General features: G+C 58.9%; 1 protein-coding gene across 1 annotated transcript in view; it reads left to right on the plus strand.

The window, feature by feature from the left end:
* TAFA5 (TAFA chemokine like family member 5) overlaps positions 1–19,618 on the plus strand; it is a 125,583-nt gene that overhangs the window by 81,326 nt on the left and 24,639 nt on the right. The window contains exon 3 of the mRNA XM_081311932.1: positions 12,673–12,800. Within this exon, the coding sequence (XP_081168058.1) occupies positions 12,673–12,800 (128 nt within the window). The remainder of the gene's footprint in view (positions 1–12,672; positions 12,801–19,618) is intronic.

Here is a 19,618-nt window from a genome sequence, read left to right on the forward strand (position 1 = left end):
CATACCCGAGTGTGCTGTGGTGGAGTTGGGCTGAGGTCTGTGCACCCCGTGTTCAGCTGGCCTTGCAGTTTGCCCCGGGTCCCCACACCCACAGCAAGGGCCCCCTGCTTCATGAGCACTTTAGCTCATGGCCCCAGCTCCCCGGCTCCCTAGCAGCTCAGCATGGAACGTTGCCCTCTCACCCCAGGCTGGAGCATGGGGCAGGAGACGGGAGAGAGCTGCCTGGGCTGAGGAGCAGGACGCCAGGCGGGAGGTACAGCCTGCCTCCCTGCCCTCTCTGAACCTCACGTTCAGGTGTGAAACGAGGAGAGCAGCGAGAACCTCCATCTAGGGCTACCGTGAGGGTGAAGGGAGCTGTGTTGGCCTAGGCAATGGGTGGTCCAGGTGGGGACTGCTGATGGCCATGTCAGCAATGGAGAGGGGAGGTGAGGCGGTAGTGATCATGGTGGTCATGGTAATGGTGGTGATGATGGTCATGGCTACGGGGATGACGGTGGCGAGGGTTACGTCTATGGTAATGATATTGGTAATGGTCATATCCAAGGTTACGGTTGTAATGGTGATGATAGGACGCTCATGGTTAGACATAAGGTGATGATGTAATTATGGTGATGATGATGTTTTTATCAACGGTGATGGTGATGATGGTCATATCTGGTAAAGATGGTGATGATGGCTATATTTATGGTGATGATGGTGATAATGGGAGTTATATCTATGGTTATGGTGATGATGGCTATATCTGTGGTAATGATGGTGGTGATGGTTTTATCTATGGTGATGGTGAGGATGGTGACGGTGGTGAAGGGTATATCTATAGTGATGATGTTGGTGTCAGTTGTGTCTGTCTATGGTTATGATTGTGATGGTGATGAGGGCTATTCTGTGGTGATGATGGTAATGGTGGTGACAATGGTATAGATGGTGATGGTGATGAGGCATTCATGGTGGTTGTGATGGTTACTATCTATGGTGATGATGGTAGTCATGGTGGTGACAATGGTGTAGATGGTGATGGTGATGAGGCATTCGTGGTGGTGATGATGGTAGTCATGGTGGTGACAATGGTGTAGATGGTGATGGTGATGAGGCATTCATCGTGGTGATGATGGTTACTATCTAGGGTGATGATGGTAGTCATGGTGGTGACAATGGTGTAGATGGTGATGGTGATGAGGCATTCATGGTGGTGATGATGGTTACTATCTAGGGTGATGATGGTAGTCATGGTGGTGACAATGGTGTAGATGGTGATGGTGATGAGGCATTCATGGTGGTGATGATGGTTACTATCTAGGGTGATGATGGTAGTCATGGTGGTGACAATGGTGTAGATGGTGATGGTGATGAGGCATTCATGGTGGTTGTGATGGTTACTATCTAGGGTGATGATGGTAATGGTGGTGACAATGGTGTAGATGGTGATGGTGATGAGGCATTCATGGTGGTGATGATGGTTACTATCTAGGGTGATGATGGTAATGGTGGTGACAATGGCATAGATGGTGATGGTGATGAGGCATTCATGGTGGTGATGATGGTTACTATCTAGGGTGATGATGGTAGTCATGGTGGTGACAATGGTGTAGATGGTGATGGTGATGAGGCATTCATGGCGGTGATGATGGTTACTATCTAGGGTGATGATGGTAATGGTGGTGACAATGGTATAGATGGTGATGGTGATGAGGCATTCATGGTGGTTGTGATGGTTACTATCTATGGTGATGATGGTAATGGTGGTGACAATGGTGTAGATGGTGATGGTGATGAGGCATTCATGGTGGTGATGATGGTTACTATCTAAGGTGATGATGGTAATGGTGGTGACAATGGTGTAGATGGTGATGGTGATGAGGCATTCATGGTGGTGATGATGGTTACTATCTAGGGTGATGATGGTAGTCATGGTGGTGACAATGGTGTAGATGGTGATGGTGATGAGGCATTCATGGTGGTGATGATGGTTACTATCTAGGGTGATGATGGTAATGGTGGTGACAATGGTGTAGATGGTGATGGTGATGAGGCATTCATGGCGGTGATGATGGTTACTATCTAGGGTGATGATGGTAATGGTGGTGACAATGGTATAGATGGTGATGGTGATGAGGCATTCATGGTGGTTGTGATGGTTACTATCTATGGTGATGATGGTAATGGTGGTGACAATGGTGTAGATGGTGATGGTGATGAGGCATTCATGGTGGTGATGATGGTTACTATCTAAGGTGATGATGGTAATGGTGGTGACAATGGTGTAGATGGTGATGGTGATGAGGCATTCATGGTGGTGATGATGGTTACTATCTAGGGTGATGATGGTAGTCATGGTGGTGACAATGGTGTAGATGGTGATGGTGATGAGGCATTCATGGTGGTGATGATGGTTACTATCTAGGGTGATGATGGTAATGGTGGTGACAATGGTGTAGATGGTGATGGTGATGAGGCATTCATGGCGGTGATGATGGTTACTATCTAGGGTGATGATGGTAATGGTGGTGACAATGGTATAGATGGTGATGGTGATGAGGCATTCATGGTGGTTGTGATGGTTACTATCTATGGTGATGATGGTAATGGTGGTGACAATGGTGTAGATGGTGATGGTGATGAGGCATTCATGGTGGTGATGATGGTTACTATCTAAGGTGATGATGGTAATGGTGGTGACAATGGTGTAGATGGTGATGGTGATGAGGCATTCATGGTGGTGATGATGGTTACTATCTAGGGTGATGATGGTAGTCATGGTGGTGACAATGGTGTAGATGGTGATGGTGATGAGGCATTCATGGTGGTGATGATGGTTACTATCTAGGGTGATGATGGTAATGGTGGTGACAATGGTGTAGATGGTGATGGTGATGAGGCATTCATGGCGGTGATGATGGTTACTATCTAGGGTGATGATGGTAATGGTGGTGACAATGGTATAGATGGTGATGGTGATGAGGCATTCATGGTGGTTGTGATGGTTACTATCTATGGTGATGATGGTAATGGTGGTGACAATGGTGTAGATGGTGATGGTGATGAGGCATTCATGGTGGTGATGATGGTTACTATCTAAGGTGATGATGGTAATGGTGGTGACAATGGTGTAGATGGTGATGGTGATGAGGCATTCATGGTGGTGATGATGGTTACTATCTAGGGTGATGATGGTAGTCATGGTGGTGACAATGGTGTAGATGGTGATGGTGATGAGGCATTCATGGTGGTGATGATGGTTACTATCTAGGGTGATGATGGTAATGGTGGTGACAATGGTGTAGATGGTGATGGTGATGAGGCATTCATGGCGGTGATGATGGTTACTATCTAGGGTGATGATGGTAATGGTGGTGACAATGGTATAGATGGTGATGGTGATGAGGCATTCATGGTGGTTGTGATGGTTACTATCTATGGTGATGATGGTAATGGTGGTGACAATGGTGTAGATGGTGATGGTGATGAGGCATTCATGGTGGTGATGATGGTTACTATCTAAGGTGATGATGGTAATGGTGGTGACAATGGTGTAGATGGTGATGGTGATGAGGCATTCATGGTGGTGATGATGGTTACTATCTAGGGTGATGATGGTAGTCATGGTGGTGACAATGGTGTAGATGGTGATGGTGATGAGGCATTCATGGTGGTGATGATGGTTACTATCTAAGGTGATGATGGTAATGGTGGTGACAATGGTGTAGATGGTGATGGTGATGAGGCATTCATGGTGGTGATGATGGTTACTATCTAGGGTGATGATGGTAGTCATGGTGGTGACAATGGTGTAGATGGTGATGGTGATGAGGCATTCATGGCGGTGATGATGGTTACTATCTAGGGTGATGATGGTAATGGTGGTGACAATGGTATAGATGGTGATGGTGATGAGGCATTCATGGCGGTGATGATGGTTACTATCTAGGGTGATGATGGTAGTCATGGTGGTGACAATGGTGTAGATGGTGATGGTGATGAGGCATTCATGGTGGTGATGATGGTTACTATCTAGGGTGATGATGGTAATGGTGGTGGTGGTGGTTATATTTACAGTGATGACGGTGATAGTCCTATCTATGTTAACGGTGCTGGTGATACTGAGAGAAAAGGGGCTTCAGCAATAGGTGTGGTGACTGTGCTGAGTTGGAGAGGGGAAGCTGAGGCATAGCTCTCTTCCCTTGGAGGAGGGGAGTCTCCTGTGCAGAACAAGGAGGCCAGACGCAGGGCGGGGTGCATCCTGCAGAAGTCATCTTGAGCAGAGGCCCTACCTGCTCCTGGGCTTCCCAGGAAAGAGAGGAAGTGTGTCATCAAAGGCACCCAGGCTGACAGGGGATGAGTGGCTGGGAGCTGGGCGTCTTCCAGATGCCGCTGAGTTGATCTTAAACACCCCCCAGCGAGGGAGAGGCAGGCCTTCCTGGAGGCGCTCGCCAGCAGGCACCGAGGACAGTTGTTACCCCATGCTGGGCCCTGACCCTACGTCCGGAGTTGGAGGAGAGAGGGCTGTAAGGGAGGGAGGTCCTGGCACCGATGCAGGCCACTGCAGCTGAGGACACTGGATCTGTCCTGAGAGCAGGAGTGTGTGTCAGAGCGGCTGTGGGTCTGGACGGCCCCTGTGGGCCTACCGGGCAAGGGTTCTGGGCAGAGGGGATTTTGCAGCCTGATTTCCAGGCTTCTGGGCCTCAGGAACATGCCCTGGAGCAGGAGCGGCAGGCCTCCAGGCTCAGCGCAGCGCCCTCAGGAGCCACTCCCACGGGGTGCAGGAGGAAGAGGCAGCTGACCAGGCCCAGCTGTGAGCAGGGAAAACAGTGCTCAATCAAGTTTTGGGCCCTGATTGCCTGAGACCAGCACCTAATTACCACATGGGACTGCAGGTGACAGGATGTTCCATTTCCTCACAGTGACTGAAATAGCCATAAGACCTGCTAGACTCCCTGAGGCCAGCAGGGGAGATGTCGCCTCACTGACCATGGGGAACCAAGTCACCTGTGACCCTCGCGCCACCTGTACTGGTTACAGGGCCTGTACCCTGATTCCTATGCCTCAGCTGAGATCCAGCAGTGGATCCCTAGCTGTCTGAGGACCCTGACGCCCACCTGGGGAGAGGACAGGGACGCAGGGCCTCCCCAGAGCCTCCTTGGCCCCAGAGCCAACGCCTCCGGAGCTCCCTTCTGCCACTGTACATGGCAGGACTGTGCCCACTCATGGGGAGGCCCGGGCCCAGTCTCCCAACAGGCGCGATACAGCTGTGGTCTGGTCCCACTGCACAGCTCGCTGAGTGCCAGTCCCTCGGAGGGAAGACCCCTCGAGCTGCCCGCTGCTGCCCTACATTGTTTTTATTATAATGTTGTAGGAATATGAACAAATGCAAAGCCACAGCCTCCTCGCCCCATAAAATCAGAATAAACCAAACCCATTTACAAATTAAACACAAATAAAACTGCAAAACCAATAAAATTTAAATTTGCAGTATTAAGTTTACAGGGCAGATGTTTCCCAGAGACAGCGCTGGGCAAAGGCAGGGGTGGGAGGGAGGACCTACCTGCTGCTGCCCAGGAGCCTGTGCTCATCAGCCTGCCGCTCTCGCACAGGGGCGTGTGGCCTCCAGTCCTGTTGATAGCACAGCTTCGTTTCTTGTGATCACACCTTACACTTGACCCGGGGCCATCCTGGGGGGCATTTTTATAGCGGGTTCCTGATAATGTGCTGAAGCTCTGCTCTCTCTGTGCGTGAGGACAGCTGGCCTTCAGCGTGACAGGACACTGCTTTAAACAGCAGCAATCCAATTACTGCAGAGACTGGGGACAGAGAGGAGATCTCCATTGTGTGTTTGCTGCTGCACTCACAGCTAATGAGCTGCTCGAGGCTCGGGGCGGGGGGAGGCAGGAGCCCACTGGGGCCTGTGGCCAGCCTGCCCCACGAGTGCCATGCTGGGCCCCACCTCTTCCTGTTGGGATCCACGTGGGTTTCCAGGAGCGCTGTGAAAGCATCCATGTGTGCACACAGGGGCTTGCACACCCCACACACCCGCACGCGCGCACACACAAACCCTTTCCTCCCACACTCTGGCTGCTAATCTTGAGGGTGAAGCCCCTGCAGAACACACAGGTGCTCCTCATTTACTCCAGGTGTAGGTCAGCACTCTCTGGGAGGGTCAGCAGAGAGGACTGTCAGCCCCCGGACTGGCCCCAGGCTATGGCACACCCCAAATGGTTGCAAAAGCTTGAAGGACACACCCAGCTGTCAGGGACCACAGGCCTCACGTGGGAGAGGCCACGAGGCTCAGCACAGAGCAGTGTCTGGGTGGTTAGAGGTCTGTGGACAGGGCGGGCCCGGCCGCCCACTGTCCCGGAGCTCCCTGCTCCTGCTAGCCAGCAGCACTGGCTCTGCTGCTCCAGCGCTGTGCATGTGCAGTCACCCCGATGCTCCGGGCGAGGGCGTGGCCTGGTGTAGGTGCGGCCCACCACCAGGGACCCAGCTCACTTTGCTGAATCGGTGGAGTGGCCTGCCCTTTCTCCTGGAGTCTGGGCAGCCCAAGGAGACAGGGCCTGGGGTGGGCAGAGAGGAACAGGAAGGGGCAGGGCGGGCCCCTCAGGTGCTCCACGGGCCCTGTTTGCTGATGGCTGGTGCGCGGAGGCCTGGGTGCCGCAGGTGTGGTCCTGAAGAGGCGGGGCCCGTGCCCCCTGCACATGGGACTGAGACTTCTCTGTTGGCACCCAGATAATTCAAGGTTGTCAGGACTCTGTTGGTGGAAGGGAAGTCGCAGTCCAGCAGCTCAGGTCACCCCTCCTGAAGACCTCAAAGGCGAGCTTCCCTCCCTTCTGACGGCCCCTGCGCCAGGCGGGAGGTGGGCGGCGCCTCCTGGCTGTTCAGGGGCATCTCTGTGTGAGAGGAGACCCTTGGGCGCAGGGACCTGCTGTCGGGGACAGGAGCATCCAACTGGGGGCTCCCGGGGAGGGGTGTGAGGCTCAGCTCCTGCCACTGGAGGGTGCTGGGGAAGTGCCTGAGGACGACCTTCACAGGAGGCCTGGGGACAGCCCTGTCCCTGTACCCCATTGCAGGGACACAGGCCTCTGGCGGGCTGAGCGGTGGCCAGCAGTGGCGGGGCGCAGCTCTGTGGTGGGTCTTCTCTGGCAAGCGTGAGTGTGCCCCTCCCTCCAGGACTCCAGTGGGGCCCTGTCCTTGAGCACTCCCCGGTGCTGCTGGGGGGGGTCCACCCACCCTGCCCAGGTACGTGTGGGTGGGCCTGCCCATAGGAGCTGTCCCCCTCCAGATGCATTTCGCACCCTGCTCTTCTAGGTGTCCTTTGTCCTTGGAGAGCCTCTGTCCACCATCTGCCTGTCCCTCCCGTGGCCACAGAGTCTGTCCCCGACTCCACTTGAGGTGCCAACTGTGGTGGCAACTTGACCAGGGACCGAGCAAGTCCAGGTCCTCTCCCTCCGGCTCCTTCTCGTCTCTTGCTGGCAGTACTCACTGGGGTCTGCCATCGGGTGCCAGGTCTTCACCTGCCAGGTCTTTGCCCTCGAGGGTGTAGCTGCTGGGCTCTCAACCGGGGGCACCGGTGTCCACGCAGAGGGCTCTGGGGCAGCGACGGGAGCGAGCTGCCCACAGAGCCGGGGATGCCCTGCCAGGAGCCCCACGGTGCAGAGACGCCATGCAGGGCTGTCAGCAAGCCCGGGGGTGTGAGCTGTGGGTGTGCGGACACATGTGCCCGTGGGGGTTCATGGGTTTGTGTGTGCCTGTGCCTGTGTGTGACTGTGGTGTGGTTGTGGTGGGCGTGAGTGTGTGCCTGTGTGTGCGTGTGTGTGCATGCAGACTCCCCGGAGAGCAGGGCTGTGTGCAGGGTTCCTGATGAGGCTCTGGGGAAGCGTGGCCGGTGGAAAGGGCAACAGCATGACCTCACTGAGCCCTGGGCCATGGCTCCTGTCCGAGGCCAGGACTGGCAGAACCATGCACTTCACCTCGAGGCCCACTGCTGGGCCCGCCCTTCCTGGGCTTCCTGCTCTCTGCACGGCCGGGACTCTCAGTGGGGATGTGGGACCTGTGAGACCCCAGCCCCTGACCTCTGCATGCTGAGGAGCCTCCTGGTTGTCACACAGCCCAGTTGTGGCCATGTCTGCCCAGAGGTTGGCCACCAGCCACCACCACTCAGGCTCCCGGGAAGCTTCGTCAGCTCCTGGGGACGTCCCCCTCCTGCCCTGAGAGCTGCAGAGACATGAGGCCGGAGGCGGGGCCTTCGGAGCCGTGCCCCGGTGAAGTGAAGTTGTGAGATGGGGCATGAAAAGCCCCTTTGTCCCTGGGACGTGGTGGCCCGGCACTGAGCCTCCCACTGCCTCCAGCAGGAAGTGGGCTGGGCTGGGCAGTAGAGCCCTCGGGGGCAAACAGAAGGACTTGTGTGCTCGGCGCCGGGCACTGTGTCCTCGGAGCGCTGGCTCTGGGCACACCCAGGCCTGGGACGGGCAGGGCCAGTGACTCTGCTTGTCCATTCATTCCGCAAATGCTTCCATGTGCCTACTGCCAGCCACAGGGCCCCAGAGGGGCCTTCCTGTGTGTGTGTGTGTGCCTGGTGTGCACCGTGTGGAGGTGCACAGGCGTGAGCATGCAGGGCTTGCACCTGTGTGAGTGGCTACACATGTGTCTGTGTTTATGTGTGCACATGCATGCTTGTGTATATACGTGTGTTTATGCACATGCATGAACATGTTTGCCTGTGGACGATGCGTGTGTGCGGTGTGTGGCCACCATGCAGGCCACAGTGTAGTTGGCCTCTTCACCCCTGACCTAAGGCCTTTGGGATCCGCCCTCCTCTGCCTCCCTTGTCACCAACATGGGGGCTGTCCCTGGGGCTCTCCCTGGGGCCAGCAGGACACAGCCTGTGAGGGAGCAGCCAGGAGGGACAGGCTCAGCAGCCCCTGTGTGTGGGCAGGTGACCTGCCTCTGGTGGCATAGGGGCCTGGCTGCATGCGGTAGTGAGGAGCCGGGGCCCAGCAAGGAAGGCCCTGTGGGGCTCTCAGGATGCCCCGAGCTGCAGGTCTCCCCAGCCTCTGCCTGCATCTTCAGCCCTTGGTCTGAGCAGCCCAAGTGCCTCCCACCTCCACCTTGCCTGACCCAGAGGGCTGAGAGGGGTATTGGGACGCTGGCCTGCTGAGCCTCGTGCTGTCTGCCAGCTCCCGGGGAGGACCCTCTCAGAGGGAGAGCCCTGGCTTGAGGTCCCCAGCTGCCATGAGGTAGCGTGAGATCCGAGCCCAAGCCCCAGTGCCGGGCGCTTGCTGTCTGAGCACGCCAGGCACACGCACACACGGAAGTCACCATGTGCCCTCGAACAGGCCAGGACCAGCTTGCTGGACTGGTGCTGCTGTGCTGCCTGGGCTGGCCCTGGCCTGGGCTGGATACCCCAGCACCCTGCTCTGTGGTGGCAGGTGGTGCTGAGCCTGGGCCCTCCTGCCCACCTCTTGAGAGAGCCAGGACCTGCTCCCGCTCTCGGGGCCGCATGGCTGATTTGGGCCCAGGCACACTGTGAAGTCTTCTGAGGCCTCATCAGACTCAGACCAGTGGCACCTGTCTGAGAGCCTCTGGGTGGCTCCCAGGGACACCTGGGAGCACACAGTGGGGCTCTTACAGGCCACAGCCAGCCCCTTCCCTGCCGCCGCTCAGTGGTTGAGGCCAGGCATGCTGCCCCGTTCCTCGTGTGTCGAATGTCTCAGGCACCACTTGTAGGTCGCATGGGGTGGGAAGGTGTGTTGATCCGTAGTTATTCTTGGCTTCAGCCTTGTGATGGGTTGGTGTCTGAGAAGGTTTTTGTGCCATCTCTGACTGTCATCCAGAGTGACACATGAGCGATGGCCAGGTGGCTGCTATGACTTACCCATGAGTAATGAGCAGCCAGGAGAATGTGTGTGGCCCCAGCGCTCCTGGCCCCCGGCCACCGTGCTGGGGTTGGTGAGAGCCCGGGGGCATGGGGGGCCGGCGGCCCCGGGCTTGAGGGCACAGCCTGGGTGGCCACTGTTCCCTTGGGTCCCAGGAAGCCAGACGGTCCCTCTCCCAGAGCTCTGCAGGGGCGTCAGTGCACACAGCCCCAGTCTCACCCCTCTGGGGACCCTGCTCTGACACCTGTCTGCCATTCAATAAGGGACACTGCCTATCTGTGGTCATCCTGGCTGCCACCACCAGCCGGGACACCGTAGCACAACACCTGCGCTGGCAGTTCAGACTCCTCAGCTCTGGAGCCTGGAGGACCAAGGTCAAGGTGCCAGCGGGGCCGGGTCTGGGAGGCTCTCCTTGGCTTGCAGCGCCGTGCTCTCCTCGTGTCCTCCCCAGGGGGTGGTTCTGGGAAGCGCTCCCTGGTGTCTCTGATAAGGACACCAACCTTGTCAGGTCAGGGCCCACCCCAGGACTTCACCTGACCTCAACTACTTTTCCAAGGCCCCGTCTCCAAGTGCGGGGCTCGGGGGGGCTCCGTACGTGAACTTGTGTTCAGGGCTTAGCAGTGGCCTGGGGAGGAGCCAGCCTGTGACCTGGCTTTGGGACCACTTGCCTCACTGACTGGGGGTATCAGCATGCCTTGGGGTGGGCTGGGTGGGCAGCACGTCCTCCCCAGGGTGCCATGCTGTGTCCATGGCAGTCATGACAGATTGATCCCAGGACTCCCGTCCACTGTGCTCCTCCTGGTCCATCAGAACTGGCAAGGAGGGGAGGTCACTCCAGCTGGGGGCCTCCCTTATCTGTTTAGCTGACTGTCCCCAGCCTCCAGATCATCCTCCTCTGGAATGACCCCCAGACTCAGTCCTTGCTGGGTGAGACCTCTCCTGAGAACCTCCAGGGCCAGCTGGGGGGCCCCAGACGCAGTGGCCATGTGACACTGAGGGCTGCTTGCCACAGTATTAAGGATGTCAACACAGAAACAGCAGGCCCTGGCCATCCCTGCCATGAGAGCCCTGTGCACCTGCTCAGGGCAGGGCTGGGAGGCCAGCTGGCTGGCCCTCTGGAGGACACCACTTCTGAGAGCGTGCCCTCGGCCCATGCACGTGCACCACTGCTACCCTGGTGGCCACCCTTCTGCTGCTTGGGAGAAAGTTCACTGAACATGAATCCTGCACAACTGCAGCTCTAGTGGGTGCAAATCAAGAATCGGCAGTTTGTCTTTTCTAAAAGAAAAAGTTGAGGGAGCCCAGGAGCTGGGGTGTGGTGAGATGGCTGGAGCAGGGCTGGGTGGGTGCTGAGGTCCCCTCTGCCTGGGCAGGGAAGGTCTCGCAGCCTGCGCCTTGGGAGGGTGGCAGAGGGACCCTCCCACCTGCAGGTTGCAGAGCTGCAGCTGACACCTGGCTCTCTGCACCTCTGGGGCCACAAGGCCCATCAGAGCCTGGCTCCAGGGAGGAGGAGCACAGAGGGGGAGGGGGAGGTGACCACCTGTGTCCTGGCACCTGGTGACATAGATCTCAAGCCTATTCTGAGGTGGTGGACTGAGGTGGTGAGCCACAGGACGTGGAAGTCCACGCAGGGCCTCGCGGGTGGGGAGAAGCACGTCAGGAGCTGCGGTTGCTTCTGCGTTTGGCGCAGGGCACCTGTTTTAGCAGGAACCCCTGGGACAGAGGGGTGGCCCTCCTGGGCTCGGGGCCTTGCACCGGTGCTTTTTTTTTTAAATGTAAACTTATAAGTTTTCTCCATTTTTTGGCATTGGGGTTGAAGTTGGGTGGAATCCCGTGCACACCAGGGCCCGTGTTCACTGCTTACCTGCATCAAAGTAACCCCTGGCAGGTGGCTGGTGCCCCACCTGATGCCGGCTGTCCTTGCTCTGAGCCACGTTTGAGAGTGCAGCTCAGGCCACCGGCAGCGCCCTGGGAGGAGGGAGCGTTTTCTCCAACCTGAGACGTCACTGTAGTTGGCTGGAAGTTTCTGGACAGAAGAGTGCGAGCTTGGGGTCTCCTCCCCTGTGCCCTGCTCTGGGGCATCTGTCACAGAGCAGTCTCCCTACAGACACAATCCAGGCTGGGTCTGCAGGGAAGAGAGGGTGCAGGTCCCCTGGGGGTGGGAGAAGTTGACTGGGGCCTGACAGCCTGTCTCACGGGAGCCAGCTGCCCCCGCCTGCCGCCTGGCCTCCACCAGCACCCACCCTGCCTTGTCCAGTGGCCACACCTGGGCCTGAGGCCCTCTGGTCCTGGAGCCTTAGCCACTGGGGCAGGAGTGGCCCTGGGCTCAGCCCAGGGTGTGCAGGGGAGAGGCCGGGGGCCAGGGCTTGGCTGCTGTGAAAGCCACCACTTCCTGTGAGGCCTCAGTCCTAGCACTGAACCCAGCTCAGTACCTCCTGTGGGCGGCCACCGTGGGTGCATCTGCGGAGTGCCTGCCCAGGGAGCCCTCCTCCACCCTTTCCTAACAAAGGAGAGAGTGAGGCTGCTGCCCCTCGGCAGGGCCGTGATGCTGTTCAGTGGAGCTGCCCCCAGAACCCTGGGTGAGGACCTGCTGGTCAGTGCCTAATGGCTGCAGAGCCTGGCTTGGGATCCAGCCCCAAACCAGGAGGGAGGTCTGGATGGCCTCCCTGCCGACTGTCCCTGGGCAGCACTCCTGGAGCTGCCCCCATGGCTTCTCTGTGACACCCAGGTGCCAAGCACCATTGCCAGGGTCCAGCCCCGGGGACACCCCATGCGGGTGGGCAGCACTGACCGCCTCCTCTCTCCGCAGCGCGCATCATCAAGACAAAGCAGTGGTGTAAGATGCTGCCCTGCCTGGAGGGGGAAGGCTGCGACCTGCTGATCAACCGGTCAGGCTGGACGTGCACACAGCCCGGCGGGCGGATAAAGACCACCACGGTACGTGCCTCGTCCTCGTGTGGGGGCATCGGGGGTGGGGAGCGTCTGAGATGCCAGAGCCCAGGGGAAGTGGCTGTGGAAGTGTGGCTCTGACAGGACAGGTGGCAGCTGGTTGGTGGCTCTTTTCCTGGGCAGAGGCCACCGGCACTATCTCCTCCCCACCTCACTCTGGGACAAAGGCCCTGGTAACCCGCCCCTGATCATGGTCACAGGGTGCACCTAGAGGCCAAGCAGCTGGAAATGGAACCACCAGAAGGCTGGTCAGTGGAGGGTGACAGGTCACCCAGGCCACCACTGTTGGTGAGGGCTTCCTGCCTTCTGGGTCTGGAGTGGCCTGTGTCCAGAACCTCCTGAGCAGGATGAGCTCTGCAGCCCACCTGGGGCCAAGGGGACATTCCAAAGAGTCAGGACTGGGAAGGGACGTGGTCCGAGTTCTCCCAGATGTGGCACAGGGGCCACTTACAGACCCTGCGCGCGCTGAGGGCAGCAGCTCCGCCCTACCCTTCCCTCTGAACAGGTGGCCTGGGGACTCCTCTCCAGAGCTTCTGCTCACTGGGTCCCCAGAGCTGCTCTGCCCAGAGGTGGCTGGGAGCAAATGGCTCTGGGTCATTCGTGGATGGTTCTTTGACATTTCACCTCTGAGATAAACTGCCCAGCACACACCTGGGCACTGTGGGCAGCTTCCCCACTAGGGCTGAGGCCACAGAGCCCAAGTCCAGGTGGGTGTGGCCCTGGGTGCTGGAAGGCGGGTTCACAGGGTGTGACCTCCATCTCTCCACCCCTGTCTGGCTCCTCCTTGCTCATGTCAAGGGCTGAGGACCCCAGCAGCTGTGGTGACCTCCCTGACCCAGGCCCCATTCCCTGAGGTCAGGGAGGTCTTTGGCTCTGAGGAAGGATCTGGAAAGCCCCACAGGTGTCCAGGACTCTTCTGGGGACTGCGTCTGGCAGGGGGCTGCAGCCACTCAGACTAGACCACAGGAGCTTCTCCCCATTCCTGCATGGGACGGAAGCCGGATGGGCTGTTCTATGTGTTCTAGGGGCCATTTGGTGTGGGCACTCTGGGCACAGCCATGACCACCTGGTTCCATCGGCTGGGCAGGTGCATAGGGTCTGAGCACAGTTTGAGGCTGGGCTGTAAAGCCACAGTGTCCCAGCTGCAGCCTGACGACCACCCCTCAGCAAGCTGGGAGGGCAGTGCTCAGGTCCAGCAGTGGCTCTGAGGCCTCCCGCATTGGTGGAAAGTGCACTTGGCCTTGAAGGAAGCCTGGGTACCAGCCTGGGCACAGCTGTCAGGAAGAGCACTGACCGCCAGGGGCTCGGGCCTCCCCAGGGCAGGAACAGGACAGCAGAGGACTGTCCTCGGGCAGACGCATGGGTTTGCCTGTGGGGAGCAGGAGCCCTGCAGATGTGACCACACCTGGAGCCCAGGGTGACCTCGGGGCCCTTGGCAGACAGAGGCCTGGAGGTGAAGGACCCCGTGGTGTCCAGACCCTGTCCTGAGGCATGGAGGGCATGGACATGCTACCCTCCCTCCTGGCCTCAGTTTCACGATCATGAGCCTTGTCAAGGTGGCCAAGCATCCTGGGGTGTGACTGGAGGCCAAGCCTTATACGCAAGGCCAGTGTGGGTTGGGAACAGCCCCCGGGTAGCCACGGGTGAGTGCTAGCTCTCCTCCCCTCCCCTCCGTCCCCTCTCCCCTCCTGTCCCCAACGTGGAAGCTGCTAGGGGCACTAATTATTGTGGTGAGACTCATGAGACATAAAATCCTGAGTGGCACTGGGCATGCTCACAGGGTGAGCACCCACTTGTCTAGTTTCAAAACACCGTCTTCCCCTGAAGTCGGCCCTTCCCCATGAGCTGGCCAGCCTCTGAGCATGCCCCACTGCCCGGGACCTGCAGCCCCCACTTGGCAACTCCAAATATGGTCATCCATAAAGCCCCCAGTGTGAGGGACCCACCCTGAGGGGTGGGGGGACAGCGGCCCAGCATGTCAGGACCCTGGGCAAAGCCCCAGTGGGTGGGCTTTGTGGTGGTTTCCCTCCCTGGCCTCGGGTACGACATCTGCAACCGGTTGCAGAGGGAAAATGCTGGGGACCTGCGTCTCTGCTGGACAGGGCAGGACCTGGCCCCTGGCCCTGCTTCCCTGAAGAGGGAGCTGCAGCCATTGAGGAGCAGCCCTGGGTGGTGCTGGGTGCCAAGTGACCCGGGGTGACTTCAGATGCTCCTTGCAAGGGACACACCATCCTGCCAGGGCTAGGCCACGTTACGTGGGTCTCCACACCCCGGGAGTCGGCACCGCAGGGGTCCTGGAGCCCGTGTCCCATGGGTGCCCAGGGGCGACTGCGTCTTCATGTCTTCGCTGTTGTCACATGGGGATGGGACCAGCCTGCCTGCCTCCTGCGTGCCCCTCCCAGTCCTTCTGAACTGAGTTTTTGAACCAACTCGTCAACAGCAAGTCCCCACTTGTCTCCTTGCCGAGGAGCCAGTGTGGCCACTAGCACGGCCAGAGATGGGCCTCCCTGGGAGGGGGTGAGCACCCATTCCTAGAGGGTGGCACGTGGAGGAGGGCCACACACCAGGGACACTGAGCAGGTACAAACATCCTTACCACAGCAGCAATAGCTGCACTGTCCAGTGCTGAATTTACTCATGGAAGGAGTGGACAGTGCTGGCTCTCATTCCTTTGGCCACACAGGCCTGAGCTTCCGTCAGAGAAGTTGTGTTTGGACACCTTGAGTGGCTGTGGGTGGCCAGGAAGCCAGGGAGGTGGGGCTCACACCTGCCAGGCTGCCCCACGCCAAGCTGGCCCGGGCTGGGCATGAGACGGGTGTCTGTCAGCTCGGGAGCCTGAGAATCTCCCGACTGCCCCTTTGTAGATGCATCGGGGGGCCTCCTCCCACCCCTGAGGGCCTCTGGATGCCAGCAAGGACATGGCAGGTGCAGGTGCTGTCCAGGAGCAGGTGGGGGCGAGGGGGTGGGGGAAAGGTGCTGTGACCCCAGCTCTCCAGGTTCTTCACTCCTGGAGGCCGAGGCTCCCCACACGGTGACAGGCCCTGAAATGGGGAGCAGGTGCAGGGGCTCCAGGCCACCTTCCTCTGGCTGGGACCAAGCATCACGTCACCAGTGCTGAGCTCCACTTGGCATGGGCCCAGGATCCCAGAGCAGGGATCTCGTTGGGTGGCGCGTGCGGTGGCCAGGGTACAGGTGGACCTGGCAATCTGCCAGCTGTCTCCTGCGTCCCCGGGAGTGCAGAAGCCCAGCTCCTTCTGGGATCCCTGGCCTGTGGCCATCAGTTTTTAAGCTTTTTAATGGTTGAGCTCTTGAGCCAGACTCTGAGAGCCGGAGCTTGTCATTCTAGCTCCATGGTGGCTTCCTGACCCTACAGGGGTAAATTAACACCATGGGGTCCATATGTCACCAGAAATTGGCTTTCTGATATGAGGGTTTTCTCATAAATTGGCTTCAGGAGGCCCCGTGACTACGTGGTGGCCGCTAACTCCATCCCCTGGCTGGTCCTGGGGTAGACCCTCCTCCTGCCAGTGCCCACCCCACGGACGGCACCTCCTCGGATCACCTCACTGTGAAGCACCCGGCCCCACAGTGTGTCCCTGCTGCCTTCACTCCTTTGTCCCCAGAGTAGGCTACTCAAAGCTGGCCCTGGCCCTGGGGCCCTGCAGCCCTCCTGAGGCTACGTCAGGCCGCGGGACGGGTGGATTAACGGATGGGCTGCGCCGGCCCACACATGCTGAAGTTGGCACTTCCAAGATCATTCTCTCTTAAAGTGCGGGCCGTAACCCCATTAGTGGGTCGTGGGCATGATTTAGTGGCTCATGCTCAGCATTTAAGAGGAAGAAATGGAATCAAAATATCAGAGAGCTCCCAGGTCACCAGGGCAGATGGCACTGAATGAAACACGTGCAACACGTCCCCCGAGGTGTGCTGTCCTTGTAGGTTCTGGGAAAGTGGGGAATCCGCTGTCCTTGGTGGACTCAGGAGACAAACTGGGCTCTGGGGCGGTTCTGTAGCCCCTGCCTCTTGGCCTGGCGTAGCCCTGTGGACACCTGTCCACCTGGGGCAAGGTGGGTGGTGGGCACTGCGGGTTCTCCCCAGGGTGGGAGCAGCCTCCTCCCCTTGCACCCGACTATGGTTCCTGCCCCTGGAACAAGGCTTAGGCCATCCCATCCTCAGTTCTGCTGGGGCTTCTGCGCCCCACCAGCAGGGATCACAGAGGGACCGGAAGGGAGAGGAGGGACCCAGGTGCAGAGACTTGTGGCTGGGGCTGCAGCGGCATGTGTTAGTGTCAGAAATATTCCAATCACTGTTTATCCTGCACATTTCTGTAAGTTCATGGATGGCAAGATGCCGGACGGTCGGCCATACCATTGCCTATCTCAGGATAAACCAGCTAGGTTGGAATCCATCCTTCAAATCAGCTATGAAGCACCGAGCCCGCCGCCCCAGGCCAGAGTCCCCAGGGATAGGCAGGCCCCAGCTGCCTCTGAGCATGTGTGAGCCGGGACATCAGATGCGGCAGGTCCAGGGTGGGCACTGAGGTGCAGTGTGGAGGGTCATCCCAGGGTCTCTGTTAGACCCCAGGCATCCGGTACAGGTCTGCTGGAGGCCCCACGGCCAGCCAGCAGTGGCCACAACACAGGTAACTCACTCTTTTCCCTCATCCTGCCTTGGGTGGGAGGCTGGGAGGGCCAGGCAGCCTGTGCGCCAGCCTCCTGGGTGCCCCGGGGACGAGATGCCTCGTGTACCTTAACCACCGTCTGTAAAGGGTCTCCCTATCAGTTCTCGGTTGTCAAGCTCTCGGGGACAGCGTCTCCTACATCCGTCCCTGCAGCCCTGCTCGGGAAGTTAAGCCAGCCTCAGCAGTAAGGACCCCTGTTCCTGGTCACATGGCTGGCTGTTCCAGCAGACACTTGCCACATCCACCCACTGCGTGGGACAGCACCCACCCCACCCAGAAACCATGCCCCTGGAGCTTGGGGCAGGTGTCGATCCCAGGACAGACACTTGGAGGGACCGGTACCGTGATGTCTCTTCATTCTAAGATCCTGAGGAAGCACATTGTCAGGTGGCTCCTCCGCTAACAGAGCCTCAGGAAGTGGGCAGAGGTCCCTGCCCCAGAGAGCAGCAGCAGGAGCGAGGCGTTAACATGTGGCCCTCTGGCCGCCGGGGTCCCCAAGCCCAGCACTTGCACCTGCAGATGGGTGGAACAACACCGACCTGCTCACTGGAGCGTGGATTCCCAGAAAGGCCATCGTGGGAACTCTGGCAAAGGCTTGCAGCAGGCCCCCAGCTCAAAAGGGCCAGATGTCCGTCTGCCCTCTTCTGCCCCAGGGAGACGGCTGTGAGGCACAGGATGTGCTGGGGGGACGTGACCTGCTCCTGCCAGCAGAAGTCAGCAGAGAGGAGACCAAGGAAAGCAGGTGGTCTGGAAGGGACCACTGGGGGCTGCAGTGGAGGAGAGCTGACCACTGAGAGCACTGTGCTGGACCTGCCCCAGACTCTACCCTCAGGCCCCTCTGAGTGTGGGCTGGGTGAAAGGCTGCGTGAGAAACCCCAGAGCTTCTGTACCACACACCTGGCCACAGCGCGCTGGGCACCCCATGGAACTGGACACACCTGGCCATAGCGCCCTGGGCACCCCCTGGGACTAGACACACCCAGCCACAGCGCCCTGGGCACCCCAGAGGACTGGACATGGGACTTGCCACAGTCTTGGGATTGGACCCTGCGGCACCAACACAGTTGTGCACAGGGAGCTTGTGGAAAGCAGGAGACAGGGCGGAAATAGACAGCCTGAGTGTGAGACCACTCAGCAGCCAGAGGGCTGGATGAGGAGACGGGCGGGCGGCTAGGCTCCCACACCAGAGTCCTGTGGCCACAGGAGGGGTGGCTTAAGACAGCAGACTGTCTTCTCTCAGGGTCCTGAAGCCTGGAAGCCCGGTGTCAGATGGCCACAGCCAGGTTCCCTCTGGGGTCCTTGACATGTGGCCACAGGACTCCAGGCTCTGCCTCCATCTCTGTGTGACCTCCTGGTTCAAACCTCCCTCTCCTTTCTCTGGGAAGACGCTTAGGGCCCAGTCAGTCCGGATGGTTCCATCTGCAGACACCTGGCCTCCTCTGGAAAGACCCTGGCTCCAGGGGGGTCAGGCTCGGGTTCTGTGTGTTTGCATGTGGGTCTTAGGAGACACCATGCCACCTGCCGAGCCTACGACCCACACCAAACCCGCAGTGCTGGGGTGGGGCCAGAGCCCACTGTGAAGCCTGCCCACTGCCACTCAGCTCCCTGGTGCACAGCCCCAGACACCAGTGGACAGCAAAGGGTGCCTAATGGAGGAAAGAGAAAAAAACAGAACCCAAGGAACAGGAACCGGGAAACAGAAGCAATGAGGGACAGAAGAAAAGGCATCACAAGGTGCAGAACAAGGCCAGCACCACCGTCCTCCAGGGGCGAGGAGCGAGGCTAGGATGCAAGAAGAGGAGCTGGGCAAGGGTGGCCACAGGGCCTTTGCTCTTCGGGTGGAGATGGTGCCTGCTCCCCTTCCCCTGGACTCTCTGCCACCCTGTGACTTGATGGATCAGCTAACAGGTGTGGTTGTCAGCATTGGGGCTGCAGGCTACTCCTGGCCAGGCTGCCTGAGCCCACTTAGAAGGTCTGCTGCCCAAGGCACCATGCTGGAGGCTCAGGGAGAATGGCCCCATAGTCCAGCCCTGGAGGACCTGCTAAGCCCAGCCCAGCCCAGGTGCCCAGCCCACGTCCTGGACGAACAGACAGAAACAAAGGCCCTGCCTGAGGCCACTGCCTC

Source organism: Spermophilus citellus, assembly GCF_964194105.1.
Source record: "Spermophilus citellus genome assembly, chromosome: 10".
Classification (NCBI taxonomy): Eukaryota; Metazoa; Chordata; class Mammalia; order Rodentia; family Sciuridae; genus Spermophilus; species Spermophilus citellus.